The following is a 24,499-nucleotide window of genomic DNA, read 5'->3' as shown; positions in this document are numbered from 1 at the left end:
GACCAGAGGATCAAGTGCTCTACGTGGCTAATGACACTGAAATCCAAAGTTTTGTCTATCCGTTTAAGCAGAGCCACGGACAGAAACTGCATCCTCGCATCGAGGACAATGCTAAAATCATTGGGATGGACGCTCTTTTTCACCGACACAAGTTTGTCTGGGCCACACAGTTTAACCCTGGTGGAATGTTTTACAAAGACATCGTAGACAGAAGTCTCACTAAGTCAAATAGCGGAATCATAGTAAGTAAAGGGTTTGAGTGGGCTAGCGGAGGGTTATTACTTAATGTAATCATTGTTATTACTGTATCTGAATGTTTTTGTTTTTGTATCTGTTAATTCACACTCTAAATATGCTCCCAACAATTTAGTTGTACCAGTTAAATTGTTGGGAGCATCATTTAGTATGCGACTTTATTTTTTTATCCAGTTTACCCTCAGTCAGCACCTCTAAACATTTTTGGGTTTGCTTTAACATATTCATCTGTTCCATATTAACAGTGTTGGGATTAGTTACTTGAAAAGGTAATATATTACTTTGTGGAAAGTAAATGCATTATATTACTCGTTATAGTACTTTCATGATACTTTCATGAAAAATATCTCTAACTCTCGCAGTTTGTTTGACAGTCAGAGGGAGCAAGGCGAGCCGTTCTACGTACTACCAAATATAGGCTACTTACTAACTCAGATTTGATCACTAATTTCTCATTTCATCTATGGCGATGCTTTACTTTTTTGTTGTGAACAATAATTATTCTGTTTCTCTTTCAAGTCCTAGACAATTACAGTTTCAAGATACCAAACATACCAATATGTACATACCAATATGTACAGGGGGAAAAGAAACAAACAAGATATACAAATTTTAAAAAACATACAAATAAAAAAGAACAAAACAGATTAAAGACGTGTTTCAGTGTTTACAAATGCAGTCAGTCTATTCATGTTTGATTCTCAAAGGCTACCAACTCAGAGCCACATAGGAAAACAGATTGTTTAAAAAGACAGAGAAGGACAATGCTATCTCCCATCCACAAGACCAAACATTGTTGTTAAATTAGCTCTTGCAAGTGGGACATAGCATGTTACCAATTGACCAGAGTTTCAGGCTTGGCCCCACACAGTCTGGCAGTGGCTCTTTCCAGCTGTGCAATGTCCAACCAAGTACATAAGAAACCAAAATCTGTAAAGGGCAATACCCTGCTCAAACCAATTCCTTAGAATCGTTTTTTTTTTTGCCTGCTGTTTGTTATTGCAGCCATAACAATCCGCCTCTCTTGATAAGATAACGAAATGCTAGGGCTTACAACCAAGCAAGAGGAGGGATGGTATGGCAGGTATGTTCCTGCCTTGAATAACATTTATAATATTAACAACATGAACCCAAAGAGTCTTCTTCACTGGTACACAGCTCCAAAACCTCATGCATATAATTGGCCACCTCAGATTGGGGACATTTATTACCTCAATTATTTCAATAAATAGTGGTAGCCTGGTTTATGGTCCTGTAGGTTTTCAACACTGTACGGAGTCTTAAAGATATTAAATACATTTGGTACCAAACAGTCAATTTGGTATCGGTAGATTATTGTTAATCTAACAGCACTGTCCCATTTACAGTAGCTATGACATTGAAAAAATACCAGGCTATTGTTTGAGGAGAGTGCACTACAAAAATCTTATCACGGCAACTGGTTTGATACTTTCACATCTGAAGGTAAAATAATGTACTTACCTTCAGTAATATTGCTCTGATTTGTCATCCTGAGGGTCCCAGAGATAAAATAAATTGTTATATTCAAATGTAGGAACATGGTTCTACAGTTTGAACCTCTGCTGCCCCCCGATCTAGATGTGTGAAGGTTACTGTCTTTTCTGTAGGCAAGCTAATTATCCATAATTTATTACATTCCTGGGAGTGTGTAAACTGACATGTTTTATTGAATGTTCTCTATAGTTATGTACTTGAAAATGTATCAGTTGACCAATTCGGCACATTTGCGCAGACTTGATACAACATTCTGAACAGTAATGTAATGGTTCATTGGATCAGTCTAAAACTTTTCACGTACACTGCTGCCATCTAGTGTCCAAAATCTAAATTGAGCTTATAGTCTCCTAAGTGATCTAATGGCTTTTCTCTTGCATTTCAAAGATGAGGGAACAAAAAACAAATATTTACAACGCATTTGTTTCTTTCTTTGTATTATCTTTTACCAGATCTAATGTGTTATTCTCCTACATTCATTTCACATTTCCACAAACTACAAAGTGTTTCCTTTTAAATGGTATCAAGAATATGCATATCCTTGCTTCAGGTCCTGAGCTACAGGCAGTTAGATTTGGGTATGTCATTTTAGGCGAAAATTGAAGAAGAAAAAAAGGTCTGATCCTTAAGAGGTTTTTAAGAGAAAGGGAAGGAAGTTCCTAGGAATTTAAAAGGGCAATATCTTCCTATAGTCTTTAGGAAACTCAGAAGTATCCTTCTTTGAATAAAAAGTAGTGAAAGTCTGATTCATTTGGGAGGGTACAAAGTTCACTGTTTATTGTCCCTAATGACATCAATAGATGACAAATGTTTAGTTTGCTTCAGTTTCATTGCCAAGTGCCTACTCAGTCTATTCGCGTTCTCATAGTCATTCTGTCTCGCTTTCAAATGAATAAATTCTGCCCTAGAACTAGTCACCATCTTTTTCTCAGGTTTAAATGGGGTGAGTTATCTCTGCCCATCTTTGTTACTTCCCATAATGTATGTGGGCCTACCCCTGGTTGTGCATTAACCTGTAAGAAATCATTAATGCCAGTCAAAATGTAGTTTAAGAATTACATACCACCATTTCTTAAAACTTGTGAATCCTGGAAAAATCTCAAAATAAATTGATAATGGAGAATGGTCAGATAACAGCATAGCTAAAATCTCTGCATGTGATGTACATTTCAGAAAAACAGGGGAGGTGAAGACATAATCAATTGGTGAGAAAGACTGATGATGGGGAGAAAATAAGATCATCTCTAGTACTAGGATTTCTTAGGGGCCAGGCATCCACTGTGTTCATGTCATCTAAAAAGGTCTTAATATAATTTGAAGGTGCCCAGAGTGCCAAGATATTAGCACTGGTGATATTAATAGTAGGATCTAGAGTCAAGTGAAAATCTCCCCCAAGGATGGTCACTGAGTCTGGGAAGTCTAACAATTTAAGCTTCAGGACTTCATAAAAAGGATTTATCAAAAGCATTTGGTGCGTAAATGGCGGACAAACAACATGTAGTGCCATTAATAGTAACAGAGGTATAACAATACTGTTCATCAATGTCTCCCCCACAGAGACCCCCACCTTCATATTAAGATTCCTCTTAATTACTTCGGTTTTGTTTGGGGCACAAGAGTAGGCTATTATCTTATAAAATATGTTCTGAAGTCTATTGATATCAGTGGCTTTCAAATGGCTCTACTGTAGTAGCCGAAATCAATATTTTTGCATTGTAAGTACTCTAAACAAGTTAAGATGAATCAAATCAATACAAAATGTATTTGTCACATGCACCGAATACAACAGGTGTGTAAACCTTACAGTGAAATGCTTACTTACAAGCCCTTATCCAACAATGCAGTTTTAAGAAAAATAAGTGTTGAGTAAAATTATTATTTTTTTAAATAGTTAAAACAAAATAACAGTAGCGAGGCTATATACAGGGGATACTGGTACAGAGTCAATGTCACAGTTTAGTCTATCCATGAGTCAGCTTGAGATGTAAATACATCCAAGAGCCAGACATTTGAAAACACTTTGCACAGAGTTGAGATAGAAATACTGTTTAGACAGACACATAAATTAAAAACATGGCATAAACCTCTAAATTGATCGTGCAGACTACAATTGTGAATGCATACAATTCTATAGTATTCAAATGTATTTAAATGAAACAACATATTTTTTTTTTGAGAAAAGGCCAGTATGCCAGGAGTAGACCTGACTTGGCAGTCCCTTGGATGCTGACACAATATGTGGACGCCATGTAAACCTTTCCTGTGCTAGTCTACAAGTGTTGCGCTATCATATGGGCTGCTTAATTATCCATATATACTTTAAGCTAAACATCTGTAAAGATTTCCTATCTTTTCATTCAAAATCTTTCTCTCGAGCCACCAGTTCTGGTTATAGATCGCACATAGGCTACACGGACCCATAGAGATGTATTATTGGCGGACGTGCAATCATTGGAAAACAAACTGGACGATCTACGATTAAGACTATCCTACCAACGGGGCCATTAACTGTATTATCTTATATTTCACCGAGACGTGGCTGAACAACGACATGGATAATATAGACCTGGCTAGCTTCTCCGTACATTAACATGACAGAGCAGCTACGTCTGGTAAGACGAGAGGCGTGTTTGTGTGTCTACTTGTCAATAACTGCTGGTGCGCGATGCCAAATATTAAAGAAGTCACGAGGTATTGCTCGCCTGGGGTAAAAGACCTCATGTTAAGTTGTGTACCACACTATCTACCAAGAGAGTTCTCATCTATATTATCCGTAGCCGTCTATTTACAACCACAAACCAATGATGGCACTAAGACCGCACTCATCGAGCTGTATAAGGCCATAAGCAAACAGGAGAATGATCCTCCAGAAGAGGTGACCCTAGTGGCCGGAGACTTTCATGCAGGCAAACTTAAATATATTGTCATAGATTCCAGTCACCCAAGTCATAGACGGTTCTCCCTGCTACCACACCGCAATTGGTACCGGAGCACCAAGTCTAGGACCAAAAAGCTCCTTAACAGTTTCTACCACCAAGCCAAGACTGCTGAACAATTAATCAAATGGCCACCTGGACTATTCATATTGATACCCCCCCCCCCCCCCCCACCCACCCACACCCACCTTTGTTTCTACACTGCTGCTACTCTGTGTTTATTATCTATGCATAGTCACTTTACCCCTACCTACATGTACAAATTACCTCGGCCAACCTGTACCCCCGCACATTGACAAACTTGAATATATTACATTAGTTTTGATGGTAGCTCATACGACAGCCATGAGTGTAGCAAAGCGAGACGATTTCCTCAGTGGGTCTCTATACTCCTTAACTGCTCTGCCTATGAGAACAGAACAGGATCTAACAGCCACTCAATATCTCTGACATTAATTGGTTTGATTTGAGCCCTGGGAAAGGGAGTGAAGGGGACAGAACACAGGAGCCCCCAATGACTTTAAAGAGGACTGTAGCACTGATTTGACACTTGAACTGTAATTACACTATATATACAAAAGTATGTGGACACCCCATCAAATGAGTGGATTTGACTGTTTCAGCCACACCCATTGCTGACCGGTGTATAAAATAGAGCACACAGCTATGCAATCGCCATAGACAAGTATTGGCAGTAGAATGGCCTTACTGAAGAGCTCAGTGACTTTCAACGTGGCACTGTCATAGGATGCCACTTTTCTAACAAGTCAGTTCGTCAAATATCCCCCCCCCCAGTGGAGGCTGTTATAGCAGCAAAGAGGGGGGACCAACTCTATAGTAATGGCCATGATTTTATAATGAGATGTTTGACAAACAGATGTCCACATACTTTTGGTCATGTAGTGTATTTTGACAGCGAGAGAGAGAGAGAGAGAGAGAGAGAGAGAGAAAGGGAGAGAGAATGTGTGTGTTTGCCGGCATGCTCTAAGTTTGTAAATCAATTTCCAGGTAAGGAGTATGAAAGTCATGTCAGTAAATGTGAAAACACATTCTTCTTCTCCAGTGTTCTGACTTCAGAAGGCCCAGGGATATATCTGCAGATTGGGTGACCGGCAACATTTACTGGACAGACCACTCCAGGATGCATTGGTTCAGCTACTACAACGCCCACTGGAGGAGGCTCAGATATTCCATCAACGTGGGCCAGCTGGGAGGGACAAACTGCTCTCGTCTCATCACAGACATCGCCGGGGAGCCTTACTCTATCACTGTTAACCCGGCTCGAGGGTAAGGTTAATCCTTACATTAATTACATGTTAGTCATTTAGCAGATGTTCTTAGCAATTGACAATTAGTGCAATCAACTATAGTTGCTAGGTAAAACAACCACATATCAGATTTGCCCATTTTTGGACTATATTTTTCTCTTTGGGCAGATGCACAACAAATTATGTCTGGCCCTCTGCCCTGTCCTTATTACATGCTATAATTACCTATTCTTCCTTTACTTACTTCCTGTACTTCCTATAGGATGATGTACTGGACAGTGGTAGGAGACCACTCCCTCATTGAGGAGGCTGCCATGGATGGGTCTATGAGGAGAATCTTAGTGGAGAAGAACCTCAGGAGACCCAGTGGTAGGTGCTCTCAAACTTCTGGTCCTGTGACATATAACAAGTGGTGCTTCAGGAAGCACCCACACGCAGGATGTATGGAGCGGTGTACTTGTCTGTTCATTTTCTACACATCATATCTATTCTAATCAATATCCTGTTTCTTTTAGTGTTGAGTGATACATTTTGATAGAAAGCACCACTTGTCAGAAGGAAAGTTTGGCTGCACTTTACAACGGCTCACATAGAGCGACTAGCATGTTTTAAATCTTCACAGGACTTGCCATCGATTATTTCAACCAGCGTCTGTACTGGGCTGATACAGAGTTGTCTGTGATTGGGAGCGTTCGATTCGATGGATCGGACTCTGTGCTGGTGGTGAGCAGTACACATGGTGAGCGAAGCACAGACTAACACAGAAGACATGCATGTCCTTAACCCTTTACACTCGTTGAAATGTGCCTATGTGGATGGGGCTGAATGTAAATGTTTCCTAGAGGAAGAAATATGGAGAGCATATGCGTAACCATGGTAGCAATAAAAAGGGAACAGTTTGGGGATTATGGGGAAATGATTAGACTAATGGTGATGACACAACAGTTCACCTAACACAAGACTGAATCCATTACCCTGTTGAATTTATGTGCATTTTACATTTTTGTTGATAACTAAATCTGAAAATGCTCGGGATACGTTCAGTAACATGATAAGAATATTGGTAGAAAATCTGGGGGTAGGTGCAACATAGGACAAAAAAATGACGGGTTTGAATGAGAGGTCTTACTGGTGTTTCCAAGTGGTCACACACCTCTCCAAAGTGTGCACAGATCCCAAAGTAGTTTCAATGAAGTCAAATAAGGCCTTCAACTATAAGTTACATTTTCTGAGCTCTGCTAGCTGTGCCGTTGAGGAATTAGAGCAAGCACACTTGTAGTTGTTTTGTTGGGAACACAGCCCTGCATCCCCACCTTTACACAATGACTGTTGTTTGCACAATCCAAAAAATTGTCAATTTTATAAATCGTAATCTGAGTCCGTTGGGCATGGCTGGTTGAAAGCTTGTTCTATTGCCAACATGACTAGCTAAATTATAAAATACGAGCGTGCAGTGTTAGGCTTTCTCCAAGGCAATTCAGAGATGCAGGTCATTCATTTTGGCGGGCGTAGAATGGAGTCATGAGTGCATTGAGATGCGTGTGCCGCTGCAAATTCGCCTCACAATGCAACAAACACAGGCTCAATCGATTCAGGACAACCCAGGGTATGATGCCATGTCATCTTGTAACTCTAACGTAGTGATCCTAAACGTTGACAGTGTATATTACATGAGTTTTATGATATGGAAATGTGAAGCTCGCATTTGGACTCGCGGGTGTTTGGCATCAAAGCAGTGTTTTAATCATCCTCAACATCTCGTCTTTCAAACTACATTGAGTCATCTTAACTCATGGCGTTTGCCTCGCTCAGACAGCCAAGAATGTGCTGAAGTTAGCGGGAGGGATGGGGGTGAAATATCGCGTGTGGTGCTCAAGTTTCAGAGTGGCTGTCAGTCAGCCCCCATACAGAGCTCTGATGTCATGTACTGTATAGCATGTTACTGTTACTGTACAGCCTGTATAGCATGTTACTGTTACTGTACAGCCTGTATAGCATGTTACTGTTACTGTACAGCCTGTATAGCATGTTACTGTTACTGTACAGCCTGTATAGCATGTTACTGTTACTGTACAGCCTGTATAGCATGTTAATGTTACTGTACAGCCTGTATAGCATGTTACTGTTACTGTACAGCCTGTATAGCATGTTAGTGTTACTGTACAGCCTGTATAGCATGTTAATGTTACTGTACAGCCTGTATAGCATGTTACTGTTACTGTACAGCCTGTATAGCATGTTAATGTTACTGTACAGCCTGTATAGCATGTTACTGTTACTGTACAGCCTGTATAGTATGTTACTGTATTGCCTGTATAGCATGTTACTGTTACAGGACAGCCTGTATAGCATGTTACTGTTACTGTACAGCCTGTATAGCATGTTACTGTTACTGTACAGCCTGTATAGCATGTTAATGTTACTGTACAGCCTGTATAGAATGTTACTGTACAGCCTGTATAGCATGTTACTGTTACTGTACAGCCTGTATAGCATGTTACTGTTACTGTACAGCCTGTATAGCATGTTACTGTTACTCTACAGCCTGTATAGCATGTTACTGTTACTGTACAGCCTGTATAGCATGTTACTGTTACTGTACAGCCTGTATAGCATGTTACTGTACAGCCTGTATAGCATGTTACTGTTACTGTACATCCTGTATAGCATGTTACTGTTACTGTACAGCCTGTATAGCATGTTACTGTTACTGTACAGCCTGTATAGCATGTTAATGTTACTGTACAGCCTGTATAGAATGTTACTGTACAGCCTGTATAGCATGTTACTGTTACTGTACAGCCTGTATAGCATGTTACTGTTACTGTACAGCCTGTATAGCATGTTACTGTTACTGTACAGCCTGTATAGCATGTTACTGTACAGCCTGTATAGCATGTTACTGTTACTGTACAGCCTGTATAGCATGTTACTGTACAGCCTGTATAGCATGTTACTGTTACTGTACATCCTATATAGCATGTTACTGTTACTGTACAGCCTGTATAGCATGTTACTGTTACTGTACAGCCTGTATAGCATGTTACTGTTACTGTACAGCCTGTATAGCATGTTACTGTACAGCCACTTCTTTCCAATGTAGGCGCTTATCAGAGTCCAAATCTGCCATTTTCAACCCTTACAGGTATGAGGGGATAGGCTGCATCTTCTTTAATTGTCCATTCCCTCAAGTTGTTGTCATTCTTATCAAATGCGCTCGGCTCATCCCTTCAAGGGTGGAGGGTAGAGCAATAGAACATTTAGCTAAATATGGTTTTATATTATTTGGAATTCAGATGAATTATTGAAGGACCCACTTTCTCCCGTACTAGTCTAGTGTTACTGTTGTTACCACTTGTTCTGTCCCAAGGTCTTTCGCAGCCTGTACGGATTGATATCTTTGAGGACTATATCTATGGGATCGGGATGAGGAATGATGTCTTCCGGGTCCATAAGTATGGAAAACAGCCAATGGAACGGCTCCATCTGGGGGTAGAGAGACCCTCCATTATCTTGGTCCTCCATCGATTCAAACAGCAAGACGGTAGGCTTTATCAATCACTTTCTCTTTCCCTATTTTCTCTCTTTCTGTCTCTCTCACTCTCACTCCGTCTGTTTGTGTCTGTCTGTCTGTCTGTCTGTCTGTCTGTCTGTCTGTGTCTCTCGCTCTCTCTCTCTCTTTGTCTCTCTCTTTTTGTCTCTCTCTTTTTGTCTCTCTCTCTCTCTCTCTCTCTCTCTCTCTCTCTCTCTCTCTCTCTCTTTGTCTCTCTCAATATCTCTGGCTCCCTCTCCCTTTCCTCTCCTTTTTCCTCTCTCCAATGACTGCTGGCAGTTGTTTGTTTACTGTCGTCTGGTTCTGCGGGTGCTCTGTGAGAGTTGAATGACAATGTTTGGTGGGAACCGTACTGCATGTCTCTGTATGCCACTCCTAAGGGCCAGTTGAAGCCCTCCCCGATGCATCATTATCCCTAGCTCCAGCTCCAGCCCAGAGGATCACACTGTTATTCTCTCTCAGTTAAACACAATAAAAAAGGATCTCATGTTTGACTTTGAAAAGCTTGAGCCTTTCATAAGCACAGAATATGATTTTCTCTCAGTGTGTGTCATCTTGATATTCATTATTTTGTTGTCTGTGTTACATAGTGTATTGTGTGCTGTCTGTGCATTTCACACCTACTGCAACCAGCCAGGTCCCCACAAACAACACAGTGGTGCGGAGCACAGTCGTCTATGTGCTACACTCCACAAACTCACACATCCTGCTTTCTAACCTTTATCCCATTGGACGTGTCAGTGTCCAATCCGTGCCTAAGGATGGACTGTGATTTCCTGTGTCTGCTCAACCCTGCCGGAGCCAGCTGTTTCTGTCCTGAGGGGACCACGCTAGTAAACAGGACTTGCAGGGACACCAACACATCAGGTACATTAAGACACCAATGTGTTCGGTATAATACTCCTTCCTGTCAACCAGCTAGCTATGCAATGAGAAGGGATACTAACATCTCAGAACAGTAGACTGCAGCGACACTAACATCTCAGAACAGAAGACTGCAGCGACACTAACATCTCAGTACAGTAGGCTGCAGGGACACTAACATCTCAGTACAGTAGGCTGCAGGGACACTAACATCTCAGTACAGTAGGCTGCAGGGACACTAACATCTCAGTACAGTAGGCTGCAGGGACACTAACATCTCAGTACAGTAGGCTGCAGGGACACTAACATCTCAGTACAGTAGGCTGCAGGGACACTAACATCTCAGTACAGTAGGCTGCAGGGACACTAACATCTCAGTACAGTAGGCTGCAGGGACACTAACATCTCAGTACAGTAGGCTGCAAGGACACTAACATCTCAGTACAGTAGGCTGCAAGGACACTAACATCTCAGTACAGTAGGCTGCAGGGGCACTAACATCTCAGTACAGTAGGCTGCAGGGACACTAACATCTCAGTACAGTAGGCTGCAGGGACACTAACATCTCAGTACAGTAGGCTGCAGGGACACTAACATCTCAGTACAGTAGGCTGCAGGGACACTAACATCTCAGTACAGTAGGCTGCAGGGACACTAACATCTCAGTACAGTAGGCTGCAGGGACACTAACATCTCAGTACAGTAGGCTGCAGGGACACTAACATCTCAGTACAGTAGGCCTGGTCACCCTGCAACACTTTAATTTGATCCACCTCCAACTGAGACTGGATCTTTCATATATATCTTTCCTATGCTGAGTAAATTGGAGTGAAAGTGAAGGTACCATGCAAGCAGTCCTGCATAGAACAGTCAGTACAGCCCATTTGAGTTCCAGCCTTTTAGAAAGGTGGATTAATCTACTCGTTAGATATTAATGGGAGCAGGTCAAGGTTGCCATGGTTTTAATCTTAACACGTGGGCCTACATCATTTGCTTTCAGGAGAAATGTGTCACCCTGCCTGCGAGAACGGAGGGCGATGCATCACCAACGAGAAGGGGGAGCTGCGATGTTACTGCTGGCCAAATTTCTCCGGGGAGCGCTGTGAAGTCGACCACTGTAAAGACTACTGTCAGAACGGGGGCACATGCTCAGGCTCTTCCATAGGTAAGCCTCTTCTGCTACGTGTGTGTGTGTGTGTGTGTGCGTGCGTGCTCCCTGCTCTTCCACTGGGACCTCCAGGACAGGAGAGGGCGCTCATCCATCCGTGACTATGGGAAATGAGCGTTGGGACCTGGTTGGGACCAAGGCCCCTGTCCTGTCAGCCAATGAGATCCTTCCCACAGATGCCAGTTCTGCTGTGACAACTTCTGGCTTCATGATTGATAATCTGCTTCTAAATAACTATCGCTCTGCGTCACATGTGTCAAACGTATTCTATGGAGGGCAGAGTGTCTGCAGGTTCACTCCTCTGCTGTACTAGATGGATCAATTAAGGTCACTGATTAGTAAGGAACTCCCCACACCTGGTTGTCTAGACCTTAATTGGACACCAATCTAATGGAAATAACTCAAACCAGCAGACACCCCATTGAATGAGTTTGAATCTCCTGCTTTGTGTAGTTGTTGATGGGACATTAGTGAGCATTTGTGCCAGTGCTTCCCAGTGTCAGGGAGCCATACGAAAGTGCAGTTAAAACCCCTTCGTTTGACTACCCCTGAGAGCAATGCCCCACTTTGGTATTGCATTAGCGAAGACGTCAGTACCACCATGAATATGCACGGCACGCTTCACGTGTGGCATTGCTATCTATTTTTGAACAGTTGTTAAAACACATTCAAGTCCCCAAAGTCCAGGTTCCGTTACAGTAAATGCATAGCAAGGTTTTTTTTTTCTCTCTTCAGAATAAATCATTGAGAGTGGAGATATAAATAAATGGCATGGATCAAGCTTCTCTCTTTTCTTTCTCTTCCGATGACATTTTTTGGGAGGAAATGAGGTGGTCAAATATTTAGGCGTGGAAGAACAGTTCAATGTTAGTGTTGGCATGGCGACATCAGTGACAACTTACCTCTTACTAGACAGATGGAACATCAGGGGAAAGAACTTCAGACACACACAGTAAGTTTCTATTCATCCCAGTCAGGAGCGGGCAGCAGATTGTTGTATTTCAGATGTAAGCTCTCCAAGCGGTCATAGGACCAGTGTGAAACCAGTTCAAATCCTTCCAGTGCAAATAGACATGGCGGTTTAGAAAACATTGGACCTTGGGGGGTCTCATTGTGGACATCACCTTGGATGGGAATTGGTTTTGAATCTCTTATATGAAATGTGAGAGAAATCACATCTGCCTTGTGTTTGCTTGCTTTTCCATTATGACGTTAGACAGAGGACATGCTTGTGATTATATTTATATCAGCTACAGAATTTGGAGCCAATTTCAATAGATTGTCAAATAAATCAAACTACAACCCCCCCCCCTCTCTCTCTTCCTCCCTCCTCCTCATTCTCGCTCTCTCCTCTCTTATTTCCCCCTCCCTCCCTCCCTCCCTCCCTCCCTCCCTCCATCCATCTATGTCTCTCTCTCTCTCTCTCTCTCTCTCTCTCTCTCTCTCTCTCTCTCACTCTCTCTCTCGATATCTCTTAGGGAGGCCTACATGTCGTTGTGCTGTGGGGTTCACAGGGCCGGTCTGTGAGAGGAAGGTGTGTGACAACTACTGTCTGAATGGGGGCACCTGTGACGTCAGCAGGGGGAACCAGCCAGTGTGTCGCTGTATGGCCGAGTACACTGGGGAGCGTTGTCTCCAACGTGAGTCAGATACACACACACACACACACACACTAAGATTGGCCTGTTTTAGGACAAGCAATCAATCCATATTACGTGTTGCATTCAGTCTCACTTCAAAAGCTGCTTGCTTGCAATGGCTCAATATCAAGGGCTGAACAAATAGATTTTGCACTGATTGATACAGTGGAAGGCCAGGAACGTAACACGTGAAATAAATAAGCTTGTTTACCTCCACCTTGGTTCCAGATATCTGCCATCACTACTGTGCCAATTCGAAGGCTTGTACTCTGTCGAGCAAGAGCCACGTGGAGTGTGTGTGTTCAACCAGATATGAGGGAGTGAAGTGTGAAGTGGACAGATGTCTCCAGTGTCGAGGGGCACCGTGTATTGTCAACCCGGAGACAGACAACGTGTCCTGCAAGTGAGTATCATCTGAGTAGAATAGGTCACACTTGATTTAGATAGTCCAGACAGTATGACCATCTGTAAAGACGGACTATCTGTTGATAAGCAACTGCTTGCTAAGGTTAGGGTTAGAACAGGGGTTAGAGTAAGGATTAGTTTAGGGTTAGAACAGGGGTTAGAGTAAGGATTAGTTTGGGGTTAGAACAGGGGTTAGAGTAAGGATTAGTTTAGGGTTAGAACAGTGGTTAGAGTAAGGATTAGTTTAGGGTTAGAACAGGGGTTAGAGTAAGGATTAGTTTAGGGTTAGAACAGGGGTTAGAGTAAGGATTAGTTTAGGGTTAGAACAGGGGTTAGAGTAAGGATTAGTTTAGGGTTAGAACAGGGGTTAGGGTAAAGATTAGTTTAGTGTTAGACAAGGGTTAGAGTAAGGATTAGTTTAGGGTTAGAACAGGGGTTAGAGTAAGGATTAGTTTGGGGTTAGAACAGGGGTTAGGGTAAAGATTAGTTTAGTGTTAGACAAGGGTTAGAGTAAGGATTAGTTTAGGGTTAGAACAGGGGTTAGAGTAAGGATTAGTTTGGGGTTAGAACAGGGGTTAGAGTAAGGATTAGTTTGGGGTTAGAACAGGGGTTAGAGTAAGGATTAGTTTGGGGTTAGAACAGGGGTTAGAGTAAGGATTAGTTTGGGGTTAGAACAGGGGTTAGGGTAAGGATTAGTTTAAGGTTAGAACAGGGGTTAGAGTAAGGATTAGTTTAGGGTTAGACCAGGGGTTAGAGGAAGGATTAGTTTAGGGTTAGAACAGGGGTTAGAGGAAGGATTAGTTTAGGGTTAGAACAGGGGTTAGAGTAAGGATTAGTTTAGGGTTAGAACAGGGGTTAGAGGAAGGATTATTTTAGGGTTAGAACAGGGGTTAGAGTAAGGATTAGTTTAGGGTTAGAACAGGGGTTAGAGGAATGATTAGTTTAGGGTTAGAACAGGGGTTAGAGGAAGGATTAGTTTAGGGTTAGAACAGGGGTTAGGGATTTGATATTTAGTTGAAATGTTACTGATACTCTAGCGATATCTAAATAAAGTGATACCGAATAGAATTACTAGAATGGAACATTTGACTGACACCCATTACAGAACAGTCACTTGAAAGGAATATCCGTTCTAGTAATTATATTTCTGTGGATGCTGCCACATGTCAGCATTCTCCTGTCTCCATGGTTCAGGCCTTACGTCATTAGAAAAATGCACAAGGTTTTATTCATGCGTTATAAATGTGCTTTGCAACACTTTATGAAGTCATTGCCATATTCCTTTCCTGTCCTTACAGCTGCAGTAATGGCAGAGTGGCAGCCACCTGTCAACTGTGTGATGGATACTGTTACAACGGAGGAACCTGTCACCAAGACCCTCAGACCAGCCTGCCGTTCTGCCAGTAAGTCAGCACAATTGTTTTTGTATTTCTGTTGATGATATTTCTTTCAACTGAGTAGGTTGTCATCGTCAGTTGTCATCATCAACTAGTGGCAAAAGATCCGAATTGGACTGCCTGTGTAAACGCAGCCATTGTGTTTTGTCTTCATTCTGCTTTCAGTTGTATCACACACACACAGCACTGATGCAGTACAATTAGTGGTATTGAAAGTGGTTGTGTGGTTTTGCTGTGCGAGACAGAGCGAGTACTGTAGTAGAGACGGGATTAGACCCAGGATACTAAAATGGGAACGTAGTTGAAGACAATGAGGTCTCACCCTGAGGTGGCTTATTTCCACGTTTTTCCCAAGTTTCAGTTTTCCTTTCTCTCTTGCAAATTGTATGATCTCCTACATTCAAGTACACAAAGGCTTTTGGTTGTGTTTGTTTCTGGGGCTGGCATCACTCACAAGAGGCTTTTCAAAGTTGATCAATCCTTAGTTGCGTCATCCATTTTTTTTTTTACTTTTGGAATGAATCATATTCAGTATTATACAGTCTGTATAGCCAAATTAAGAATATATACCCATTGATTCAAGAGGACCACAATGGAAATAAGTCCCGGACTTTATTGTGTGTTATCCTCGATGGTTTTATTCATGTGCATGTATGGCTTTTTCAAGTTTTTTGTGTGCTTGTTTTGTAAAATGGTCGAATTAAGAAACTAAACTCTACCTAAAGATTCTTGAATAATATAACGTATAAATGCCTCATGAGCTTAGTTCAACTGTCCTATCCCATCAGAACCCAAAATGTAATCTTATTTTACTCCGAATGCTTGTAAACAATGTAAATGTAAACAAACACTGTGTATCCTTAAAACATTGTTAAACTATAATTGGGATATCATGGACGGCCAGCCCGTGCATCCGTAGCTCTGTCTATCAATTTGAGAGTGGTTACATTTCTCCAGGCCCACCCCTCAGCCTATTACCAAAACAGAGGTGGGGTGCAGCTTTGTTATTGTTTCAATTAAGGATTCTAGCTTTAAACAGTATGCCTAGATGCTGTTAGATAACACCGCCTCCAATACTACAGCTTTGAATGAGCGGTTTCCCTTTTGGGAAAAAAAATAATTAATAATAATAATAATAATAATGTGTGACCTTGTTTAGTTAGTTTTTTGCTTTTATCTTTGTCATCCAATTGCTTGTTGTATTGGGTTGGTGGTGGAGAAAGACAACACGTACCTAGAGGGCTTTACACTACCGGTCAAAATATTTTAGAACACCTACTCATTCAAGGTTTTTTTCTTCATTTAGACTATTTTCTACATTGTAGAATAATAGTGAAGACATCAAAACTCTGAAATAACACATATGGAGTCGTGTAGTAACCAAACAAAGTGTTAAATAAATCAAAGTATATTTGAGATTCTTCAAATAGCCACCCTTTGCATTGATGACAGCTTTGCACACTCTTGACATTCTCTCAACCAGCTTCATGAGGAATGCTTTTCCAACAGTCTTGAAGGAGTTCCCACATATGCTGAGCACATGTTGGCTGCTTTTCCTTCACTCTGCGGTCTGACTCATACCAAACCATTTCAATTGGGTTGAGGACGGGTGATTGTGGAGGCCAGGTCACTCCATCACTCCCCTTCTTGGTAAAATAGTCCTTACACAGCCTTGAGGTCTGTTGGGTCATTGTCCTGTTGAAAAACAAATTATATTCCCACTAAGCCCTTCAAGATGGGATGGCGAATCGCTGCAGAATGCTGTGGTAGCCATGCTGGTTAAGTGTACCTTGAATTCTAAATAAATCACAGACAGTGTCACCAGCAAAGCACCCCAACACCATCACACCTCCTCCTCCATGCTTTACGGTGGAAAATACACATGCGTAGATCATCCGTTTACCTATATCTCACAAAGATATGGCTGGTGGAACCAAAAATGTCAAATTTGGACTCATCAGACCAAAGGACAGATTTCCACCTGTCTAATGTCGATTGCTTGTGTTTCTTGGCCCAAGAAAGTCTCTTCTTATTATTGGTGTCCTTTAGTAGTGGTTTCTTTGCGGCAATTAGAGCATGAAAGCCTGATTCACTCAGTCTCCTCTGAGCAGTTGATGTTAAGATGTTTCTGTTACTTGAACTCTGTGAAACATTTATTTGGGCTGCAATTTCTGAGACTGGTAACTCTATTGAACTTATCCTCTGCAGCAGAGGGAACTCTGGGTCTTCCTTTCCTATGGAGGTCCTCGTGAGAGCCAGTTCCATCATAGTGCTTGATGTTTTTTGCGACTGCACTTGAAGAAACTTTCAAAGTTCTTGAAATGTTCCGTATTGACTGACCTTCATGTCTTAAAGTATTGCTGGACTGTCATTTATCTTTGCTTATTTGATCCGTTCTTGCCATAATATGGACTTGGTATTTTACCAAAATTTTACCAAATAGGTCTATCTTCTTTATACCTTGTCACAACAGAACTGATTGGCTCAAACGCATTAAGAAGGAAAGAAATACCACAAATTAACTTTTATCAAGGCACACCTGTTAAGTGAAATGTATTCCAGGTGACTACCTCATTAAGCTGGTTGAGAGAATACCAAGAGTGTGCAAAGCTGTCATCAAGGCAAAGTGTGGCTATTTGAAGTGTAAAATGTATTTATATAAAATATATTTAGATTTGCTTAACACTTTTTTGGTTATTACATGATTTGATAGTGTTATTTGATAGTTTTGATGTATTCACTATTATTCTACAATGTAGAAATTAGTAAAAAATAAGGAAAAACCCTTGAACGAGTAGGTGTTCTAAAACATTTGACCGGTAGTGTGTGTCATTCTATAGATCTCAAACAACAATCTGGGGCTATTCCTGCAGTTGAACCTATTTTGCTCCCACTTGGCGTGACATTAGATGGATTGCTTGCCATAATGCTTTGCTTTCTCACCTGAACACGCACACATCCTATGGAAACACTAGGATGAAATAGGGCCTAGCCCCATCTGTTCGATTTCATACTCCGTATCCTCCAATGGCCCGAGCTTGTGGTCTGTGTTGTGCTCCTTCTTTTATCTATGTGTCCAAAATGGCACCCTATTCCATATGTGGGCCCTGGTCAAAAGGAGTGCATTATATAAAGAATAGGGTGCCATTTCAGATGCAGACTTTGTCTCTGTGTTCCTCAATATATGATTCGTTCATGTGGCGATAATTTCTCTGTGCTGCAGCTGCACGCCTGGGTTCTTGAACCAGCGCTGTGACCAGCGGGCCAATCCATGTGATAACTACTGTCAGAATAAAGGGATTTGCACGTTAACCGCCTTAAACAAACCCCAGTGCAAGTAGGTCTGACTTTTACCCCTCCTCTCTTCCCTGGCTCCCTTCCCCTCCTTCCTCCTCTCCTCATCTCCTTCCCTCCCCCTCTCCTGCCATTTCCGAGACCAGCCCTCACTGTCTCACTATCCGGCAGCGTCCACTCTGTACATCACTCCCCGACTCAGAATCTCACCAGTACCTCTGTCTGTCTGTTGTCTAACATATTGTACAATAGAACCCGTTACAACACATGTTCCTCGTTCCCTCATTCACAGCACAGACACGCCTTACGTTTCTCTCTTTGCCCTAGCCTCTCAACGCATGTAGTGAAAACAGGACAATAACGAAGTCTCTAAGTGATCGAGAACAACTTTCTGCAGCTAAGCATATTCCCAAGCAACCAATGGTGTGATTTATATAGGTCAGCTACAAGCTGTCATGCCCTTCAGGACTATGATTCATGTGGTACCTGCAGTGAGCCACAGTCCCTCTAATGAAAGTTTGATTAAATGCTGCTTACAGTCTATTTAATATGAGCTAATATCATTTCATCATCATGCGGTCCCCCTTGTCAGATTACATATAGCGTAATTGCATGTCTTACTCTCCTCTGGGCAAGGGAGGGGAATGAGAAAATGGATCATTGTCTCTGGATTACATCCAAACCTTGATGGGTCCCATATGGCACCCTATTCCTTACATAGTGCGCCACTTTTGACCAGATTCCTATGGTCCCTGGTCAAAAGTAGTGCAGAATCAAGGGGAAAGGGTCCCATTTGGGATGCGGACTTCGTGTGAGATTATGCTTATTTTCTTTAACTCGATGAGGGAATGAATTATGCATGCATGTTCCCTGAGACTTTACCAAATGAGGAGATGAAATTAAGAGATGTGTGTGCGTGTCACAGGAGACTGCTGAGGGGAGGGCGGCTCATAATAAGGGCCGGAACGGCACACCTGGAAACCATGTGTTTGATGTATTTGATACAGTCATTACCACGAGCCCGTCCTCCCTAATTAAGATGGCTATAGTGTGTGTACACCATAGCCTTCTTGTTAAAGAGATTTGGTTAGACCAACAGACAGCTATTCATACTCATTGCGACTTTTCTAGGTGTCCAGCTGATTGGTCAGGTACACAGTGTGAGAGACCTGCCCCCAAGAACAGTCTGTCTGGAAACATCAGCGGGGGTGAGTAGTTATTGGAAAGAGTTGTGAAGAGACTCTCTCTCTCTCGCTTGTTTGCTCGCTCGCTCGCTCTCACAAACATACAGATGTAAAATCTTAATTTGATCACTATTTTGTTGCTTAGAATGTGCAAACTTGTGGTGTATTTGAGTTTAAAAAGGCTTCCGTCCACTACGGAAAATGTATAAACCCCTACAAAAATGTCCATTAATTATAATCCAAGTGATAATTCATATTTCCTGTTGCTGCAGGATTCATTTCCTGTTGTAGCAAACTGGCTCAAATTAAGATCCTGCATCTGTACAGACACACACACATTCACACACACAAACATAGACACAAAATCCTACAAGAAAAATACAGTCCATTTTCACTTCTAAAAGTGCTATTGTCTGGATTTGGAGACCTTTTCAGACTCTTTTAACCACCCTACCCTCCCAGAGATTGGTATTTCATCTTGGTCTGCAGTCTGAAATTTCACTGTCGACTTGCTCTCAAGGCTTAACTGTGCAGACTGAGCCTTTTACCTCCATAGACTGACTTTAACTTTAGCAGAGCCATAGAAATGCAGTCCCCATATGTAGAACCTTGTTGGAAAGTTATTTTTCCAACCCCTGGAGCTTGTTGGATGTTATCATATTGTATTGTTTCACTACAGAGAGGAGGGAAGTATGTTACGTATTGAACATGTGTGTTATCTGTGTGTTACAGGAAGCATGGCCATCATTGTCCCACTAGTTCTGCTGGTGATTCTCATCACTACCATGGCCTTTGGTGTTTTCATATGCAAGAGGAAGCAAAGGTATGTCTTTACTTCTATGTAGACAGATTCCAAAAGATACCCAGTCACTTCATACTACATACAGTGCCTTCGGAAAGTATTCCGACACTTTGACATTTTCCACGTTTTGTTAGGTTACAGCCTTAAATTGATTAAGTCGTTTTTTTCCCCTCATCAATCTACACACAATACCCAATAATGATGAAGCAAAAACAGGTTTTTAGAAGTGTTTGCTAATTCATTTTAAAAACATGTAAAACTGAAATATCACATTTATTTAAGTATTCAGACCCTTTACTCAGAACATTGTTGAAGCACCTTTGGCAGTGATTCAAGCCTCGAGTCTTCTTTGGTATGACGCTACAAGCTTGGAACACTTTGGGAGTATTTTTGGGAGTGTTATTGCACAGCTTTTTTCAGGTCTCTCCAGAGTTGTTCGATCAGATCATAGTCCGGACTCTGGCTGGGCCACACAGGGACATTCAGAGACTTGTCCCGAAGCCTCTCCTGTGTTGTCTTGGCTGTGTGCTTAGGGTCGTTGTCCTGTCTGAGGTCCTGAGCGCTCTGGAGCAGGTTATCATCAAGGATCTCTCTGTACTTTGCTCCTTTCATCTTTGCCTCGATCCTGACTAGTCTCCCAGTCCCTGCCGCTGAAAAACATCCACACAGCATGATGCTGCCACCACCACGTTTCACTGTAGGGAGGGTGCCAGGTTTCCTCCAGACGTGGCATTCAGGCCAAAGAGTTCAATCTTGGTTTCATCAGACCAGAGAATCTTGTTTCTCATGGTCTGAGAGTCTTTAGGTGCCTTTTGACAAACTCCAAGTGGGCTGTCATGTGCCTTTTACTGAGGATTGGCTCCCGTCTGGCCACTCTACCATAAAGGCCTGATTGGTGGATTGCTGCAGAGATGGTTGACCTTCTGGAAGGTTCTCCCATCTCCACAGAGGAACTCTGGAGCTCTGTCAGAGTGACCATCGGGTTCTTGGTCACCTCCCTGACCAAGGCCCTTCTCCCCCGATTGCTCAGTTTGGCCGGGTGGCCAGCTCTAGGAAGAGTCTTGGTGGTTCCAAACTTCTTCCATTTAAGAATGATGGAGGCCACTGTGTTCTTGGAGACCTTCAATGCTACAGAAATGTTTTGTTACCCTTCCCCAGATCTGTGCCTCGACACAATCCCGTCTCGGAGATCTACGGACAATTTCTACGACCTCATGGCTTGGTTATTGCTCTGACATGCACTGTCAACTGTGGGACATTATATAGACGGTTGTGTGCCTTTCCAAATCATGTCCAATCAGTTGAATTTACCATAGGTGGACTCCAATCAAGTTGTAGAAACATCTCAAGGATGATCAATGGAAACAGGATGCACCTGCCCTCAATTTCGTGTCTCATAGCAAAGGGTCTGAATACTTAGGTAAATAAGGTATTTTTGTTTTTTACCAACTTGTTTTCACTTTGTCATTGTGGGTTATTGTGTGTAGATTTCTGAGGATTTTTATTTATTTGAATCCATTGTAGAATAAGACTAACGTAACAAAATGCAGAAAAAGTCAAGAGGTCTGAATACTTTCCGAAGGCACTGTACATGTTCTGTTGTGTGATTTAATGGTCATGCGTATCGTAGTAAGCAGTCATGAAGGTTTATAATGCTCTCCTAACCTCGATCAATGTTATCATTTACAGGGGGAAAATAGTCCAGCGGCAGCCCATGGCGAATGGTGGGCTAAACGTAGTAAGCAGTCATGAAGGTTTATAATGCTATCCTAACCTCCATCAATGTTATCATTTACAGGGGGAAAATAGTCCAGCGGCAGCCCATGGGGAATGGTGGGCTAAACGTAGTAAGCAGTCATTAAGGTTTATAATGCTATCCTAACCTCGATCAATGTTATCATTTACAGGGGGAAAATAGTCCAGCGGCAGCCCATGGGGAATGGTGGGCTAAACGTAGTAAGCAGTCATTAAGGTTTATAATGCTATCCTAACCTCGATCAATGTTATCATTTACAGGGGGAAAATAGTCCAGCGGCAGCCCATGGCGAATGGTGGGCTAAACGTAGTAAGCAGTCATGAAGGTTTATAATGCTCTCCTAACCTCCATCAATGTTATCATTTACAGGGGGAAAATAGTCCAGCGGCAGCCCATGGCGAATGGTGGGCTAAACATAGTAAGCAGTCATGAAGGTTTATAATGCTCTCCTAACCTCGATCAATGTTATCATTTACAGGGGGAAAATAGTCCAGCGGCAGCCCATGGTGAATGGTGGGCTAAACGTAGAGATCGGTAACCCCTCGTACAACATGTATGAGGTGGACCACGACAATCACTCTGATGCTGGGAATCACCTTCAGCCAAGCTTCACCCTGGACCCACACAAGGTCTGGAAATGCTTACTCCTGTATCCTCTCTTTTCCCTGAGTTACTAACAAGGGCTATGCAATACCCACACTGGCGTGCTACATAGAATGCATGCCCAATACATTGATTCAGTGTTGTGCCAGTGTGGATATTGGCATGTAGCCAATAGGCAAAGATTTATTGTACTCTATTCTGGAAGGTTAAACTGTAATGGTTGTGTTGGTGTGTGATGTTAATGTGGTCATTATGTGTTGTAGGGTTGGTGTGTTGGTGTGAGGTCTAGTCACCTGCATACTCTGTCAGTTCACCCTGACAGAGTACATCATCTCCCTAAGGAGATCCTTCCTGGACAGGTAAACTCCTTGTGAATTTACTGTCCTCTCTGGGAGAGATGCTGTATAAAAGCCTACTGTATATTGATACAAAGCCAAGGCCATTGGGTTCCTAGTAGGGTTTATGAGACAATCCAGGATCTCATGTTGTATTCATGAAAGCTACGGTAAAGGCTTCCTCCAGAATGTTTGTAATATGTGTTATAATTAAGCAATATGGCCCGATGGGGTGTGGTACTGCATGTAGACCGTATACCACAAACCCCTGAGGTGCCTTATTGCTGTTATAAACTGATTACCAACGGAATAAGTGCAGTAATAATACATGTTTTGTCATACCCATTGTATATGGTCTGGTATGCCACTGCTGTCAGACAATCAGCATTCAGGGCTCGAACCACCCAGTTTTATAATTGAAAGAAACCATCTGCTGGTGTTCCACATGGCTAGAGCTTGTCTACAGTCACCTGGTGGGATGTCAGCAACAGTGTCCTTGTCTTGCTTGTTAAGCAACAATAGGCTCTGGACTTACTGCAAAATATTTTTATTCACATTAACACTGTCAATTGTTGTTTATACCCAAATAGGCTGGGCATCTGAAAGATATGAGATACTTTAATAAATAATGAATCTAATTGAAATCATGCTGGCCTATGAAATGGTTATTAGCTCATCCGGGCCATGTTTAGTGTAAAAGTAATACTCTCCTTGGGTTTTTGTGCTTTTTTTCCCCCAGGCCATGAACTACTCCAACCCAGTATACGCTAAGTTATACCTTGATCAGGGACAGAACTGTCGGAAGCCCGTCATCAATATTGAAGAGAGAAGAGAGCCACTCCCAAAGAAACTGGAGGCGACTATACGAGAGACAGTTGCATAGCCTTTTACAGTACGCTATTGGGATAATGTTTTATATGAGCTGTATAAAATGTACAAAATGAAAAGAAGGATTTTTATATGTCCATATCACACTAGAATGTTCTGTTTTCATGTTATGTTCGAGGCATCATCAGGCAACACTGCGATGTGTATCTTTTGCATTGCACTGAAAACGACTTTCCCTTCAACACTTTCCTTCAAAGGAAGTAGTACCTGCTATGATGCTTTGAGCTCGCAACTGTTACCAGCTGATCACTAATCAATTGCTAATCAATGTGTCGCAAGGATAGGACAACAAAAAGAAAGTGACTATGGTGTCACAGCCTACATTCATGTATACCGTATTTACCTTCTCAAATGGCGATGAAAAGATGTAACAGACGTTTTATAATTTTATATATGATTTATATATGTCCAGTTTGGCTTGTATTTTCTGACAAGATATTACGCGTCGTACTTTTATACAAAACTGTACAGTGCATCGCTATGTAATAAATGGGGGGTTTCTTGGCCTTTCAAGTACACTACTGCTCATCTATATACATTTATTGTGTTGCTGTTTTTATATAAAAATGTATTGTTGTATGCCTCTGGCTCCCCAATTTGATTGCAAACCTCTTGCTCAGACTTAAAAACATTGCA

At 42.0% G+C, this 24,499-nt stretch overlaps 1 protein-coding gene across 1 annotated transcript in view; it reads left to right on the top strand.

Moving 5' to 3' along the window:
- Positions 1 to 24,255, top strand: part of LOC139373262 (low-density lipoprotein receptor-related protein 1B-like) — a 201,461-nt gene extending 177,206 nt beyond the window's left edge. The window contains exons 75-90 of the mRNA XM_071113574.1: positions 1 to 242; positions 5,770 to 5,993; positions 6,237 to 6,343; positions 6,597 to 6,713; positions 9,345 to 9,518; positions 10,269 to 10,394; positions 11,392 to 11,556; positions 13,038 to 13,199; positions 13,428 to 13,602; positions 14,903 to 15,007; positions 18,225 to 18,338; positions 19,427 to 19,503; positions 20,212 to 20,302; positions 22,516 to 22,666; positions 22,904 to 22,999; positions 23,715 to 24,255. Of these exons, the coding sequence (XP_070969675.1) occupies positions 1 to 242; positions 5,770 to 5,993; positions 6,237 to 6,343; positions 6,597 to 6,713; positions 9,345 to 9,518; positions 10,269 to 10,394; positions 11,392 to 11,556; positions 13,038 to 13,199; positions 13,428 to 13,602; positions 14,903 to 15,007; positions 18,225 to 18,338; positions 19,427 to 19,503; positions 20,212 to 20,302; positions 22,516 to 22,666; positions 22,904 to 22,999; positions 23,715 to 23,858 (2,270 nt within the window). The 3' untranslated portion in view covers positions 23,859 to 24,255. The remainder of the gene's footprint in view (positions 243 to 5,769; positions 5,994 to 6,236; positions 6,344 to 6,596; positions 6,714 to 9,344; positions 9,519 to 10,268; positions 10,395 to 11,391; positions 11,557 to 13,037; positions 13,200 to 13,427; positions 13,603 to 14,902; positions 15,008 to 18,224; positions 18,339 to 19,426; positions 19,504 to 20,211; positions 20,303 to 22,515; positions 22,667 to 22,903; positions 23,000 to 23,714) is intronic.
- The last annotated feature ends 244 nt before the right edge of the window (positions 24,256 to 24,499 follow it).

This window comes from Oncorhynchus clarkii, chromosome 18, assembly GCF_045791955.1.
Source record: "Oncorhynchus clarkii lewisi isolate Uvic-CL-2024 chromosome 18, UVic_Ocla_1.0, whole genome shotgun sequence".
NCBI lineage: Eukaryota > Metazoa > Chordata > Actinopteri > Salmoniformes > Salmonidae > Oncorhynchus > Oncorhynchus clarkii.
The sequence above is the reverse complement of the archived record's forward strand: the minus strand, read 5'-3'. Positions and strand labels throughout refer to the sequence as shown.